Source organism: Marmota monax, unplaced genomic scaffold (genome assembly GCF_021218885.2).
Source record: "Marmota monax isolate L192 unplaced genomic scaffold, Marmota_monax_Labrador192_F-V1.1 WCK01_AAM20220418_F8-fsc00141, whole genome shotgun sequence".
In the NCBI taxonomy this organism is placed as follows: Eukaryota; Metazoa; Chordata; class Mammalia; order Rodentia; family Sciuridae; genus Marmota; species Marmota monax.
This window is the reverse complement of record NW_026692981.1, coordinates 2,408,772-2,424,533: the sequence shown is the minus strand read 5'-3', so window position 1 is coordinate 2,424,533 and position 15,762 is coordinate 2,408,772. Positions and strand designations below refer to the sequence as shown.

General features: G+C 44.3%; 1 protein-coding gene across 1 annotated transcript in view; it reads right to left on the bottom strand.

Annotated features, from left to right (window-relative positions):
• Window positions 1–1,529: 1,529 nt before the first annotated feature.
• Window positions 1,530–15,762, bottom strand: part of Dcdc2 (doublecortin domain containing 2) — a 130,632-nt gene continuing 116,399 nt past the window's right edge. The window contains exons 10-11 of the mRNA XM_046452502.2: window positions 9,326–9,652; window positions 1,530–7,316 (exon numbers count right to left, since the gene is read on the bottom strand). Coding sequence (XP_046308458.1) covers window positions 7,212–7,316; window positions 9,326–9,652 — 432 coding nt within the window. The 3' untranslated portion in view covers window positions 1,530–7,211. The remainder of the gene's footprint in view (window positions 7,317–9,325; window positions 9,653–15,762) is intronic.

Below are 15,762 nucleotides of genomic sequence, written 5' to 3'. Positions count from 1 at the left end.
ACAGCACCCATCTATATCCTCACAGTTCTGGAGGCTGGAAGCCCATGATCCAGGTGCCCACAGGTGAGGCTGTCTTCCTGCCTTATGGACAGCTCTCCTCACAAGGTGCAAAGCTCCGGTGCCTCTTCCTCTTCTTATAAGAACAGTCCTACTTAATTAGAGTTCCACGGTACCACCTCATGGAATTTTAATCACCTCCCTAATGGCTCTGTCCCTAAATACAGTCACAGTAGGGACCTCGACACATGAATTCAGTACATACTTGGATTCTCCTCCAATCCTGAGCCAAAAATTTGCCTAAAACATATTGGTAACTTGGTATATGACTATAAATCAATGGGGGAGAGACAGTGTGTTCAATCAATAGTGCTAAGACAATTTGTCACTCATATTAAAAAAAATTTTAAAAAGTTGAGTGTATAATCACAACACACCCAAAAATAGTCCTAATTGACAAAATTCTAATTGTAAAAAACAAAACTTAAAAAAAATAGAATTATAACATAAATTAAGAGTTAAGATTTCCTAAATGAAAAACAAAGAAAAAAATCAATATATTATATGGCATTAATATTAAAAAATATCTAGACTAATATCACTTTTAGAAAAGCAAGAAAAAAATTTAGAAAACATAAACTGGCAGAGATATTTTTAAAGCATATAAGCAAAGAATATGAAGAATATATGAAGTTTTTCCAAACAATAATAGAAAGTCCACAACCCAGTAGAAAAAGAGGCAAATATATGAATTAGTGAAGAGGAATCTTCGGTCAATAAATAAGACCAGAAATGTTCCTGTTAGTAAGCAAAACCCACAGACCGCTCTAGTGTCAGGCAAAGGGAAAGGACTCTAACGACCAAGGTGCCACAGAGCCAGAGGATGACACTAACTGAACATGGCTTCCAGGTTCCAGGTTGAGTGGCAGCTGGCTCCACAGACCAGGCTGGGCAATGAGGGAGTGGAGATGTGGGTCCAGGGAACAGAGACGTGGAGTTGGAGGAACTGGGGTATGCAGCCTCGAGGAGTCACACAGGTCTGGAGCCCCAGAGAGAAGCTGGCCTGGAGACACAGACTGAGAAGTCCAAGCACCCGTGCAGGTGATAAGGTGTGACTGTGAAGGGGACCGTTAGGAGGAGGGAGGGTTCAGAGAGACAGAAGAGCAACCTCCTAATAAGGCAGAGAGTCAGGGAGAACCAGGAGGATCCTACAGTCATCTGTACCCAAAAAGAAGAGCCAACAGCAAACCAAAAGGAATTGCTCCATGAGTTTTAAACTTAATGGGGACGGGGCAGGGCGGGGGGGGGGGGGGGGGGGGGGGGGCGGGGGGTGTTGCATTTTTAAATCACTTTTGTTCCTTCTAAACCAATGAAATTGTTAAATCAAGGAAAAGTAAAGTGAAAGGCATTCCTGTATCATTTGTCTGTTTATTGGAAGATGGAGTTTTTCTATGAGAGCATTTGAGAGACTCTACAACAATTTAATAGATTAAGCCCCATCCAGGGAGAAAAAAGAAACAAATACCCCTGGAAACCTTCAAGAGTGCTGCATGTTTATTTTCATAAATAAGTATAAAATAGCAAATGCACGCCACAATTTTACAATATCTTGTAGAAATTAGTCATTCTTGGTAATGGAAGGTTCTAGAGTTCACGGACCATGCAGTCTAAAGAGATTTGACTCTGGCAAACGTGCAGGCCCCCTTCCATCCCAGGGTTTGCTTTTCATTCTTGCGGAATAACAGACAAACAGGTCATGTGCCAAAGAGGTGTGCTCTCCACGGTTACGGGATCCAGCTCACACGTACCGGGGGCTTCCATGGTGTCGTTTTCAAATGCAGAGGAGAAAGCAAAATTATGTTAATTCAGCAGAATAAAAGCAGTCAATATCCCACAGGTGAAGCAGGATTTTATCCAAACCGTAAAATTGTGAATACATCCCTATGGACTTGTGGATACAAGATGTGTGTAGTCATGTAATCTACTATGTATTTCTAAGGACACCATTATTTAACACAAAAATGCTGGACCTGTGTTTCTGTAAAAACATTCCATAAACAAAAATGATTTTTAATAAAATAAACAACATGTATATGAAATTATAAAAAGTTCTACATAATGAAGTTTAATATCTATGCTAAATAGAAACATAGTATGTTTTATTGTGCTTAAATTGTACATGATATAAGTTGAAATGTTTCTATTGGGTTCATGAAAAATGCCACAAAAAGGATTAATACATGAAATGTTAGCAATACAACATAAAGCAAACCTTAAACCATCCAAACACACTTTAATTATATAAAAGGCAGATCTATTTACTCAAAAGACACAACTAAAACTTTTGCATTTTAGAGTGTGTACTGACACAGAAATAAAAAACTAACTGTTGATAATATGATCAAAACACAAATAATTTTCCTTACAGAGAGATAATCAGAACATAATAAATCCTACGGAAACTTTGACCTTTACAACTTAACCTTTATTTACAATGTCAGCAATCACCCATTAATATTGAACATGTTAAAGACTTAAGACACAAGAAGAACGTTGAAGCAAGAAATCACAATAGGCTTTCTTCACACTTCTAGTACTTACTGACTACAATTGCTCCCTTTCCCTTATGTCACTGCATTTGTGACAATAACCAAAACATTCAGTTAAGCTCTGGGGTTCAAGCTGATAGAACTGCAGGGAATTACCTGGTCCCATCCGTGGACTGAAGCTCAGCCCTGCTGGCTGAAGTCAGTGGAGCTCCATTAGCTACCTCCTGATTTACAAATGCGTTTCTGATTCCCCATCTCCTACAGGATGTTATGCCTCATCAAGAACAATATTTTGTTCCTCACCGACACAGGGGAACACTTTTTCTTTCTCCATCTGTCACTCAAACTTCATGGGAGGAAATATACAAATTTCACGGGAGAAGAACAAAAATCAGACCCATCTATAAACCAGGATTTTTTTTTTAAAGTAAAGATCTTATTATATTTGTAAAAATGATTTTCAAAACCAAAGAACTACATGTGCTCAGCACTTTAGAAAAACAGAGAACCTTAAGGGGAAAAAAAAAAATGGATCCCTTCCAGGAAGATGTTGCATTACACACAAGAACAGCAAAACCTTCTGCCCTAACCTAACATCACAGAAACGAGTGGACAGCAGTCAGTCTGTCTGTCTGTCTGTTTCTGGTGCTAGTGGCTGCCTGGGGGCCTCGACAGACCCAGGTAAATCACACACCATCACCAACAGTCATCGACCTTCTGACAGAGCCCGTGTTGGTGTGCGATGCTCTGCGCTCAGAGCACATGGTCCTTAGCTGATGGCAAGCACTGTTACTCTGGTCACCACAGGAAAATGAGATATGTATGTCTGGGTTTTGCTGTGATTTTAAAAAATAATAATAATAACAACATTTTATCCTAGAATAAACTTTTCACTAAAATGTTGGTAACTCTCTTATTTTGAGAAAAACATTAAATTCCTCCGAGTCTCCAAGAACCAGCACTATGGTGTCTACCATTTCTTAGCCTTTCCTCTCACGCTGTACCCATGGCTTCTCTCAGTTTCACACAGAAGGGGCTCAGCCTGAATCCCGCTGCGTTGAGAGCCCCTCCTGCTGCTGCGAAGTGTGCCAGGGCGTCTCTATGAGCGTTTGATATTCATCCACGTACTATATTTTTGTTCAGACTGGCACCAATTCAGATGTGATGTTCTCTGCTCAGTGATTAACCTTTTTTAACTTCATAAAATGAAAGTGTAGGGCTAATTCCTGAGGAGAATTAGCCCATGAGACACAGGAGCCGTCTTAGGGTCCTGCAGTCACAATTTTAGATACACAGTTTCTTTCCTAACTGGATGAACTCCATCCTTCATGCACAGGATGGGTTGTCTAGCAGAAATTCTGAGGACAGTGGTTGATGAGCTGTGCCCTGGCACCTTAATTTTATCTGATGGCTTCATAGCTCTGAACCCAGAGATGCCCACGGGCTCTAAGCCACGAATGTGGGATGGTTTTTCTCTACACCCAGGGCAAGAATTGACACTTTGAGAATGAAGCAGGAAGTGTGATCATGTCACGCTCCTCCTTGTGGGTCTGCAGTCAATGGGTCCTCCGCCTCTTCCCCCCAAAGAAGGAAAACAATTCTTAAATTAAAGGTCATTCTATGGCCACAGAGAAAAAAATAATGAGTAAAAGTTTTTTCTCCGGCCATAGTTTGGTATGTTAAAACTAGAGTCCCTGGGCACTCCGCCACTATTCTAACAGAAGCTAAGCGGGTAATAGCCCTAGCCTGAGAAGGACTTCAGTCAAAACATGTATTTGTTCTGCAAACCCCCTCCTGTTCCAATTCTACTAACAAACCAGTTGTTCACAAGCGCCTTAAAAATTCAAATAAGTTTAAGATAGCAGTTGAGTGACATTAAAACTAGGAAATCTGAATATACAGCATCATGAAGAACCAACATCTCAAAGCATCATATTGTTTATTACATAAAAGCAATGTTAGTTTTTCATAGCACCCTGACTCTCTATAAGACAAAACATGAAGCCTAACCCAGATCTCTTCCATCCACTCACATAATTGATCCCGAATTCCCCACAAAGTGCTCATTTATACAGCTAGCGTGACATGGGGACCACCTTCCCACATTTGGGAGGTGAAGAGATTTTCAACATTTATGTTAAAGTCATGTATTTCCAAAGTGATATCCACAGTTTTAATTCTCTGTGAGTGATTTCTTGCTTGGTTAGATGACTTATGTCATTTATTTATTGTTTTAAGTATGATGTTTGAAACTTGTCTAAAGTGGTAAGTTGTTATTCATTCTTTCATGGTAGGTCCCAGTTTTATCTTGTCAATGGGTGTTAAAATATGCCCACACAAAAGAATATGTCCCTGTTTTAAAATGCTTTGATAGTTATTGTGACCTATACCTTCTTGAAGTATGCTTAAAACTCCAAATTTTATTTTTCATGTAAAATGACCCATAAGGAATTCCCTAAACCTAAGTTTCATAGTATAATGAAGAAAAGAACAGGAAGAAAAAAAAGAGAAATGTTTTTATTAAAGAAGATAAGAGAAATTCTTCAATGATAAAGGAAAGAGAAGACATCTTCCTGAGACTTAGTTAAAACCTCTTATATTTAACCTCAAGTTTAAAGTCACTAAACCTGGAGCAAGCCCCGGTTGTCTGGAGCAACCAAAGTCCAGCTGATCCACATCCCCAGCCGCAGAAGAAGTGGATCAGCTTTCTTCGGTCCACAGCGCTTGATACTGCCCACCTGAAAAGGTGAGTCCATTTACCAGGAGAAGAACAATCTAGATTTTACACCAGAAACACTGCACCCCATTTTCAATTCACATGCCCAGATTAATATATCCTGTGCTTTGTAATCTCCCTGAAATACTGTAACATTATAAATCTCTGCTCATTCTTCCTATTTGTGGGAGATACTAAAATAGCTACTAGGAGAAATACATCTATTTTCCAAGTACTACAAAGTGCTTTATATAACTGCCAACTATTCTGATTCCAAATGGTTGGCTATGAAATCTGGGGGTGGGCGGGTAGTCTTTTAAATTTATGATTAATAATGATTCTTATAAAAGCTCTACAAGTTAAAATTTCCAATTCACAACTTCTACATAATTAAAAAATATATTCTTTAAAATGAGAAAAATATATTATTTCTATACATAAGGAAAGACTGGCATCATCTCTAATCATGATCACCAAACTAATGTAATTACACCCTCACATCCACCTCACAAGGAGAAAACAAATTAACTTAATCAGTCACAAAGTAGTAATCAGGCACTATTTCCATTATGATGATTTTTTTTAAAAAATTCACCTATTTCAATCTGATATCTTCTAATCACATAGTAAAGAATCTGTTTAAAAGACTAAATAAGCCAGGCACAGTGGTGCATGCTTGTAATCCCAGCAGCTCGGGAGGCTGAGGCAGGAGGATCACAAATTCAAAGCCAGCCTCAGCAAAAGCTAGGTGCTAAGCAACTCAGTGAGACCCTATCTCTAAATAAAATACAAAATAGGGCTGGGGATGTGGCTCAGTGGTTGGGTGCCCCTGAGTTCAATCCCCAGTAACACGCACTACCACCCCCCGACAAAAATAAACCAAATAAAATCAGCTTGGAAAACACATACTTGCTGATATCTCTAGGGGCAAAACCATCACAAGACAGTGCTAACAGGAATAAAGCAACAAGCAAGTGAAACTGGGTGGCCACAAACTCTTCTTATAGCCTACATTTTTCTTTCTATTACATTGTCTTACTTTTGAAGGGGAAAAAAGAAAGGAGAAGAAAGAGAGAGAGAGAGAGAGAGAGAGAGAGAGAGAGAGAGAGAGAGAAAGGAGAGAACCCAAAATCTGGGAAGAATTCCATCTGAGGAATAACGAGTTTTGTGTTTTCCAACACAGTAACATGAGGGGGAAGGAAAGGATCCTTGTTAAAGGTAGACTGGACCCATGGAAATCCATAGGATTTCCAGAATTTGCTGGGCAGCACGAGTTGTCCTTCCTTCCCGGCTCCTTCCTGAGGGCTGCCCTTCCTGGTGCCCAGGGCAGCAGGGACACTCCCAATGAATGCTCCCCCTACCAGAGCGGATGCCTTGCACTCTACCTGGATGCATTCTAGTAGAGTCTGGCTTAAGAGGAGGAAAGACAGGAAGGTCAACAAGCCAAGGAAACATGCTGACCTCCTGCCATCTCCAAGTTACCTCTGAAACTAAATTGCAACTGTTTTCATTCAAAAGTTTATTGCTTTAAGAAAATAACATGTTTTCCTATTACCGATTCTTTAAAGCTCTATGCTTTCTTAGATAAATGCTTTAGAACAAGCTGCCGTCTACTACTGTCATTCCTAAATTTACAATAACGAATGCAATGGGAGTGATTCTATCCTTCTATCCTTACAAACATAAGTGGCCGACTGTCCTTGGCAGATTCTTCTCTGTCCCTCTTATTCAAATCTTCTAAGTGACATAAAAACACATGCCGTAAAGCATGCCATTCTCTTTTAGTAGCTACTGAGAGTCCTCCAGTCTCCCGCTGAGGCCTCTGATTGTGAAATTCCACAGGGAGGGTCCAACCGTCTTGCCTCACCAGGTTTAGCAAGAACGATGCGCTCACTGCTCAGGGTCATGGCTTCGTTCTCCTACTCCAAGTCCTTGCTCTTAGTCACCATCTATGCCACCACGGAGTAGTCCTTGCTCTGCTCATTGCTCCCGTTTTCCTGAGGACTGGTGATCTTCACTTCTGGCCTCGGTGGCCTCTGAGGGTCCACATCAGCCTGGAGGAAAACAGATCAAAACAAAGGTGTTCAGCTCTTTCCTTTACAAAGGCAATAAAAGTTACAGGGGAAACCTAGCTACTCCGCGTCCCATGTAATCTCCTAAGTCCTCCACCAGAACCATGCCTCGCTCCCCTTGTGCCTCCGACGGTGGTCACCCAGCAGACACACCGTTCTATTTGCAGAGAAGGCTTTTCTGACATTGTAATCACCATTCCCTATGCTGCAGGCTTTATATTTCTGTTGTTGTTTCTTTTCTTTATTTCCCTTGGATCTTTTCTTTCAAAAAACATCTTTATATTTTTCTGTGGAGAGGGACCCAAGCCACGCAGCAGCCCCGCCCTGGAGTCCCGAGGCCCAGCCTCCTACTGAGGCTCTCCCGGGGACTCACTGGTGTGCCAGTGCTGTGCCAGGAGCCATGGAGCACAGGCAGGCAGAGCAGGATAGAGAACCCAACTGCAGGGCAGCTCCTCTCCCACGGTGTCAGTGATACTGCCCCCATGGGTCGTTTGATACTGCCCCATGGGTGGTTTGATTTCCCCCACGAGACTGAAACCAGGGGCGAGATTAGAACTCACTGGTTTGAAAAACCAAAACTCCAAAATGCTGGTTTTCAAACTATGCTGCATGGAATCCTGAAGGCCTCACAGCTCTGCCAGAGCCACCAGCAAGGACAAGAGTCAGTCCAGCTCCCCAAATCTCCAGGCCACAGTCTTACTCATCACCCTTTGTAGGGAGAACCCCAAAAATCTCTCCAGAATGCAATGGGAGTGATCCTATCCTTCAAGCACACAGTGCATGGTCATTAGCTGTAAGGACCATGTTTACACAGACATCTTAGACTTATTCCTCCTAAGTGGAATGTTAAATCCTGAGACCAAATCTCCCAGCCCCCACCCCCACCCCTAATAACCACCATTCTGCCCTCTGCCTAAGTTCAGCTGTGTTGCGCTCTGTGTATAAGTGAGACCATGGAGAAGTTGTCAGTCTGTGCCTGGCTTGTTTCACTTTACACAACGTCTTCCAGGTGTACCCATGTTATTGAAAACTGTAGCATTGTTTTAAGACGTTATATTTATGGAAGATGGATGGACAGGCAGTCCATTCATTCATGTAAAAATCTATCTAGGTCACGCATTGAATTAAGCTAGACCACTGGGGGCAGAAAATGTGTCCTAGGATCTCATGACCTTGTCCCACACAGAACTGCACTTTGATTTCATGCGGTAAACTTTCATCAAAGGCTAACACCACAAAGAGTTCTATGAAACGGACCAATGCAGTTGCCAAGTAAATGACATTGAGCACTGTGTGGACCTATGTGTGGTGGTTATCCCACCAGAGGAAGGACGAAAAGAGAGGCGTGCTGAGAGTTCCGTTGCATGTTCAGAGTGCTTTGTATAGAGGTGCAGGGGGTTACAGGAGACTCTGCACCACTTATTAAAACCTGGCCACGGGCACACTTTGCACTCTGCCAATGTTCAATTCTCCTGTTTTGCTCTAGCTACACTCAAGCGAGTTGAGTGCTTGGCTCAATGCATCCACTTAAGGTGGAACAAACCAACCTGGCTAATGCTCCCAGAGAGAAAAGAAGTCACTGATAATAGCGATGATGCTCTTTGTATCACCCAGGTCTCACTGGCCTTGATATCCTTTTCTGGCTTCTTACTTGGTCCTATAGCTTGTTTCTAGTTTTATTTTTTTCCTCCCTTTTATGATATGTGTCGTTAAAGGGCTCTGTAAATTTTTGCTACAATGAGAGGAGATGAATAGACGGACGGCTGTCAGAAAGATGGACAGGAGAACTGTCAGATGGCAAAACTAACTTGTGAACTGATTCTAAATAAGTATAAATTAAAATTATTTAAACTCTATTAGGTCTTACTTACTCTGTCATAAGTGATTTCAGTGCCAGTCGTAAGTGTTTGGATAATTCTCCAGGTTGATGCATGTGTGTGCAGGTTCTCTCCCCCGACCCCATGCAAACACACAAGAAAGCAAAGCCATACCTCGTCTTGTCCACTGCCCGCCCCTGCTGGAGACTGTCTTTCCTCCTCCACTGCCGTCTGGAGCTCCTCATTAACCTGGTCCAGTTCCTCGCCATTTTCTTCATCCGTGCCTCCATTTACCCGAGCAGGACCCGTGTTCTCCTCACTGGGATCTGGGATCTCCTCCACTTGCTCAGGGACCTCCTCCACTTGCTCAGGGACATCGACAGCCCCCGCACCGGCCTCATCTTCCACTTGGCCATTCATTTCTGAAAAGTCTTCTTTCTGTTCTGCATCTTTGTTGGTTTTCTCCTCATCTTCTTCCTCATCGACCATCTCTGCTGGCCTCTGACGGAACAAAAGAAATAATGGGTAAAAGTAGGAAGTGTCACAGATTTTCCATAACAAGTCACAGTGAAGCAGTGATTACTCTACTACAGTCCAGTGAGACTTTCCTCACATGTGTGCCACACTTCCCAGGGCACGATGGGTTTGCACTGACCGAGTACCTACCTCACACCACCCTTTGAAGTGTTTCCTCATTTAATCAGCACAATGATCCTGTGAGATGGGCATCATTCCCACTTTACAGATGAGAAAACTAAGGCATGGATAGCCAAGCATCAAGCCCAAGGTCCCTCTGGAGAATCCAGAAGTTGAACTAAGCACGTGACTTCAGAACCAGTGCTGGAGATCCCCTCACAGACAGGAAACGAATACTTTTTCTAGCTGCCCAACATTGAACTGGTCATTTAACTCTCCAGCCTGAGCTTGGGACTGAATCAGCCCTGGCTTCCTTTCCACCTCTGAGAATTGACTCTTTCCTAAGTTACTAATTTCTATGGTACCATTAATACTCTCCTCATCAAAGTTGGCACAATGCTTTCTGTTGGAGAAGTGAAGAGGGAAGGAAATGAAGAACAGACTTACAGTTTAAAAATAAAATTCCACATAATACGAAAGAAACGGAAGTTGGAATCATGAATTCCTATCTTCTGTTAAAGTCTCAAATGTAGTGATATGATATCAAAGATGCCCTTAAATAATGAGGGAAGAACACTTGTTGCTAAGGTATCACGGCGTTGGTCACCATACGGATTGCATAAGATGGTGAGGCTGACTGTTCGAATTTCCATTCAGAGGCCATTCATTCAAACAGGGTGCAGCCACCCAGGGGGAAGCCCGTAGGAAGGTCAGAGTGGGAAGGGAGTGGATCTGCCAAACGGTGCTAAAAGAAACAGCCAAAGATTCATGACATTTAACTCACAATGTTTGAAATATAAGAAATGTCTTGGTTTTAGTGTATGAGACCTGAATGACTGAAGATGAGAAAACGTCTCCACTCTCCAAACAAGAAGCCGGCATTCTCCCAACTCCCCACCATATCCTCATCTCACCCTCACTCTAAAGAGAACAAGCTCCCAAGGCACCAAGGCACATAGAATTAGGATTCAGAGGGGCAGCGCTGTCACTGCTAAAACTGAACCAAGGAGGACACTTCACACATGAAAGGTGGCTGTTTCCACACACAAACGATGGGCGATCTAAAAAGGAACTTATAAAAACGATTCCATTTACAATAGCTTCAGAAAGAATCACCTTAACCAAGGATATGAAAACATTACAAAATACTGCTCAAAGATATTAAAGAAGGCAAACATATCCCATGTTCATGGATGGGAATACTTAATTTTGTTAAAGCATCAATACTATCCAGTGATCTACGGATTTAGAGCAATCCTTGTCAAAATTCCAATGGCATATCTGCAGAAATGGAAAAACCCATTCTAAAATTCTGAAATATTAAGAAACCTTAAATAGCTAAAGCAATCTGGAAAAAATAAAAAGGGCCCAAACCTGGAGGAGTCACGCTTCCTAATTTCAAAACTTTCCACAAAGCTATCATTATCAAAACCAGTGGTATAAACTGAATCAACGGAATAGAACAGAAGTCCTGAAATAAACTCTCACGTTCAGGTGAGGAAATCAACATCACTCAATGGAAAAAAAAAAAAAAAAACCTTTTCACAAATCATTCTGGGAAAACTGATATCCAGGTACAAAAGAGTGAAGTGGGGCCCTGCCAAGCGCCATATGCAAAAACTGACTCAAAATGATTAGAAGCCTAAGTGATAACCCTAAAACCAGGAAATTCTTAAAGGACAGTAGGGAGCCAAAGCTTCATGACCTTAGGTCCAGCAGCAATTTCCCAGAAATGACACCAAAGGCACAGGAAACAAAGGGGTGGACAAATTGAGCTTTTGAAGTTTGTGACATTTTTGCATCAAAAGACACCACTGACAGAATAAGATGGCAGCCCTCCAAATGTGCAGAGGACACAGACATTTCTCCAAAGGAGACATACAAATGGCCAATAAGTGGGTGAAAAGGTGCTCAACATCACTAATCATTAGGGGAATGCAAAGCAAAACCACAATCCAATACCAACTCACACCCATTAGGATGATTACTATATATATATACACACACAGACACACACACACAAACACACTCACCCATACATACACAAATACATACAGAGAGAGAGAGAGAGAATGACAAATGTGGGCAAGGGGTGGAGAAATGGAATCCCTGGAGCCCTGCAGTAGGGATGTACAGGGGACAGCCTCGGGGCAAACAGCACAGCAGTTCCTTAAAAGTCTAAGCATAGAATGACCACATGGTCCAGCCATTCCACTTCTGGGTGGACGCACAGAAGAACTGAAAGCTGGGTCTAAAGAGACATTCTCACCCCCAAGTTCACAGCACCTTGATTCACGATAGCTAAAATGTGGAGTCGACCCAAGTGTGCAAGGAGACCGACAGCTAAGCAAGAGGTGGACGTCCACCAGTGGAATGCCATTCAGCTTTGGTCAGTAAGGGAATCCTGATGCGTGCCAACAATCAGTGACATCACGCTAAGTGAAATAAGCCACTCACAAAAGACACATACTGAATGAATCCACTTTATGTGAGGTACTTGAGGGAGGTAAAATCATAGAGAGAAGGTGGCCTCCAGGGCCCAGGGGAAGGGCGAGTGGGGAAACCAAGGTCTCGTGGACACAGTCCATCCGTGCAAGATGAAGAGTTCTGGGGACGTGTGGTGGTGACGGCTTCACAGAGTCATGAGCGTAGTTGATGTTTAGGTGCACTGTAGACTTGATGGCTAAGAGGGTAAGATCTACAGTATGTGTACTTTACCTCAGAGTAAGATCTAGAACAAAAATAAAGAAAGAGGGGAAGTCCTGAGCCAAAGATGACCTTCCTGCGTCCCTGAGGGGGGTAGGAAAGAGCCTGCAGCAGGCAGCTGGGGCTTCCCCTGTGGAGACACTGAGGAAGAGGGGACTTCAGAGCTCAGGCAGGGTGAGGACCCAGCTCAGAGAAATCCCTGCAGGTGTCCCCCCACTAATGTGCCGCCAGAAGAGAAGACTAAAGGCCTAGGTTTCCTGGGCCCGAGACAGCGAGTCCCCAACCCAGACTCTGGGGACTTGGGGAAGATGGTCACTGTGGAAACTTTAAGAGATACGTGGGGGCTTTGGCGACGGAGCCTAGGGCACCCTTCTGTGTTAGTACTCCAGATGCCAGGCACTCAGAGACAATATGAGGTCAACAAGAAACTCAGGGCCCAGGCGCAGGACAGCAACAGTGGGAGTATGTGGCAGAGGGGCCTCCAGGTGCGGTGGCAGCCTGCGGCCAGGCCTCGCGCCTCTGTCACAGATGCTGCCACAGCCCATGGGCACTGTCGGCCGACAGGAACAAGGGGCCAGAAGTGGGGTGGCCAGAAGCCCATGGGGGGCACACCTCTATGCCCAGTGCACACCCCCCACTCACTCCTCACTCCACAGCCTCCCGAGGGCCTGAGCACATGTGACCTGTCCCCGCCACACAGCTGGGGGAAGCAGGACATCACAGCACTTCCACCAGCAGGACAGGGGCTGCGGCCGGGCCTGGCGCCCCAAGTCTGGCCCTGCCCTGGACAAGTAACCAGGTGTGGCTCCTTCCCAGTCATGGCTCCAGGGACCTTCCTGTGTCCTTCAGTGGCCAATGAGCATGGCAGCAGCCGTGCGCCACGCCTATCTTCCTGCTTAAAGATCAGGGACATGAAAGCAAAGCCTTTCTGGATTCCCACCAGGGACTCTGGTGTGCGGTAAGGAGGGACCACTGGGCCGATTCTGAGGCCAAGCGCCTGACGCAGTGCCCAGCAAGAGCCCAGAAACAGAAAGAGCAGGTTTCCTCTTACACTATGCGGGGCACGGGGTAACTGCGCGTCCGTCCCAGGAGTCATGTTCACACTTACTGTGTCTAAACCTGCTTTATTCACGGCAAATGAGTTTTCTATTTTAAAAAGAAGTTTACAGCATAACTTAATGAGAAATAATAATAGGGGGGAAAACCTGGAGACAGAAGGAAGGGCAGGAGGGAAAATGGGGTACCATGAACCAAAGTCGATTTCCATGTGTGTTTGAATCTGTAAGGATGAACCCAAATGCTATGTATGACTATAAAGCTGTAATAAAAAAAAAAAAAACTACCATCCACTGTAATTGGGCAAGAATCTAGATACAGTCCTGGCCTCCTGAGAATATGAACACTGCTGCTGAAGCCTATTAAGGTGACAACACCTAAGTGGGAATCACTGGTTTCCTTTCTTGACATCGGGATTTACCCATCATAATTGCAACATGATAGTATGTTTTCTTTTCTTAATTTTTAGCTTTTTTATTTCTCAGTCTTACCCCAATTCCCAAATAGTGTGTCTCTCTCTCCATCCCTCCGCGCGCCTTTCTCTCTCTCTCTCTCTCTCTCTCTCTCCTGCAAAGGGCAGGTATCGCTCTGTTCTGTGCTTAAAGAAGGCCTCCAGCCCCAGACTCGGGCTCTGTCTTCCTGCCATTATCGCCACCTCACTAACAAGCAGCACGATGCTTTCATCCCGTTACTCTACGACCCCCCAGCACAGCCATTTCAGCAGCCATCCTAGGAAGCCACATCTCATTAGTTCAACGTTAAGAAATGCAAGATTATGGTGCTGAAATACCAATTTGATCAATTTAAACAAGATGGCAATATTAGTTAAAAGGCTTATAATCTTTTAAAATATCCTGAGTCTGGAATAAAATTTATTATTACTACGACACTACAATTCAGAGCAAAAAAAAAAAAAATGCTGCTATGACAGATCTGTAATGAATAAATGAAAAGCAATGTGCTTTTCGGTGTAATCTCCTTTGAAGCAGGCATTAAATTATTAAAGATGTTTCCAGTGTATACATCAATCAAATCATCCCCAGAAGGAACACTCGGTTCTACACCCATGCACATGCACGCGCACGCACACACACACACACACAACCGACACCACGGTGAAGCCTACAAAATAGGAAAAGAGACCTCCTTCCACATCTGGGTGGGTATCCATGGTGGGAAGAAGCAATTTTTCAAGAAAAAAAAGAAAAGCAAGAGCCACCTCCTCAAGCTCTTCCCTCTTCTTGCTGCTGAAGAGGGTGCCCCCCCCCAGGCCAGAACCGCCACCGGAGGACAAGAGACTGGCTCACATGAGCGGATCCTCCCCATTCCTGGCTGCGCTTTATCCCTTGCTTCAAGCTCTCTGGAACAGTCTTCACAACAAATCCACCACCCCAGGACTCTTTGGCTTGTTTCTGCATTGTGATCCACTCTCAGCAACACAAATGTGCCAGCCAGTCCCTTAAGTAACATGCACGCCTGGGTGACACCTGGCTCCCTCTTCAGACCAGATGGCAGGTGGCAGTGGCCGGGGATGGGTGCAATCATGCCCCACATACAGGGAGCACCTTATGCTTCTCAAAGCACTTCACGTATGGTTTCTCCATGATAGTCCCCAAGGCAGAGAAGGGCAAACTGAGCCAGAGGAACGTCAATCAACTCACCCAGGTTTACCAGCCAGTGGGTAGCAAGGCCTTCCATCAGCATCATAGAAACGTAAGCAGATACAAGATCCCTCTGAGGGGCAGTGGCCCTTGGTAGTTCGGAAACCAGTCACCATAGTAACCGGCACCTGGACCAGGTCCGTCCCTCGTATGAGCAGAGGACTAAAGAGGCAGAGGACCCAGGCAGAGTGGGGCTCTGCTCTCTCTGCCTCTCGCTGCTCAAGTTTCTCACGCAGAGGACTTGACATGCGCCTCTGCTCCCTGTGTGTTGTCCCTTTCGTCTGTTAGGCAGCATCAGGTCAGAGAGGGACCCCATTTCCTCACCGAATCGTCTCCCTGCACCATGGTTCACTTCAGGCTCAGCCCCAGCACCTCAGGGTGGGCTGTCATTAGCCGTGGGCTCTTTAGAGAGTGATGCAGCAAAGATGAGGTCATCAGATCCCACGTGACCCCTGTTCTCATAGGAATGCATTTCTGCCGCTTGGCCACCATGTTGGTGGCACCATGCTGTGGCAGCCCTAGCAAACCATGCCCAGCCCCTACTGCCTCCCT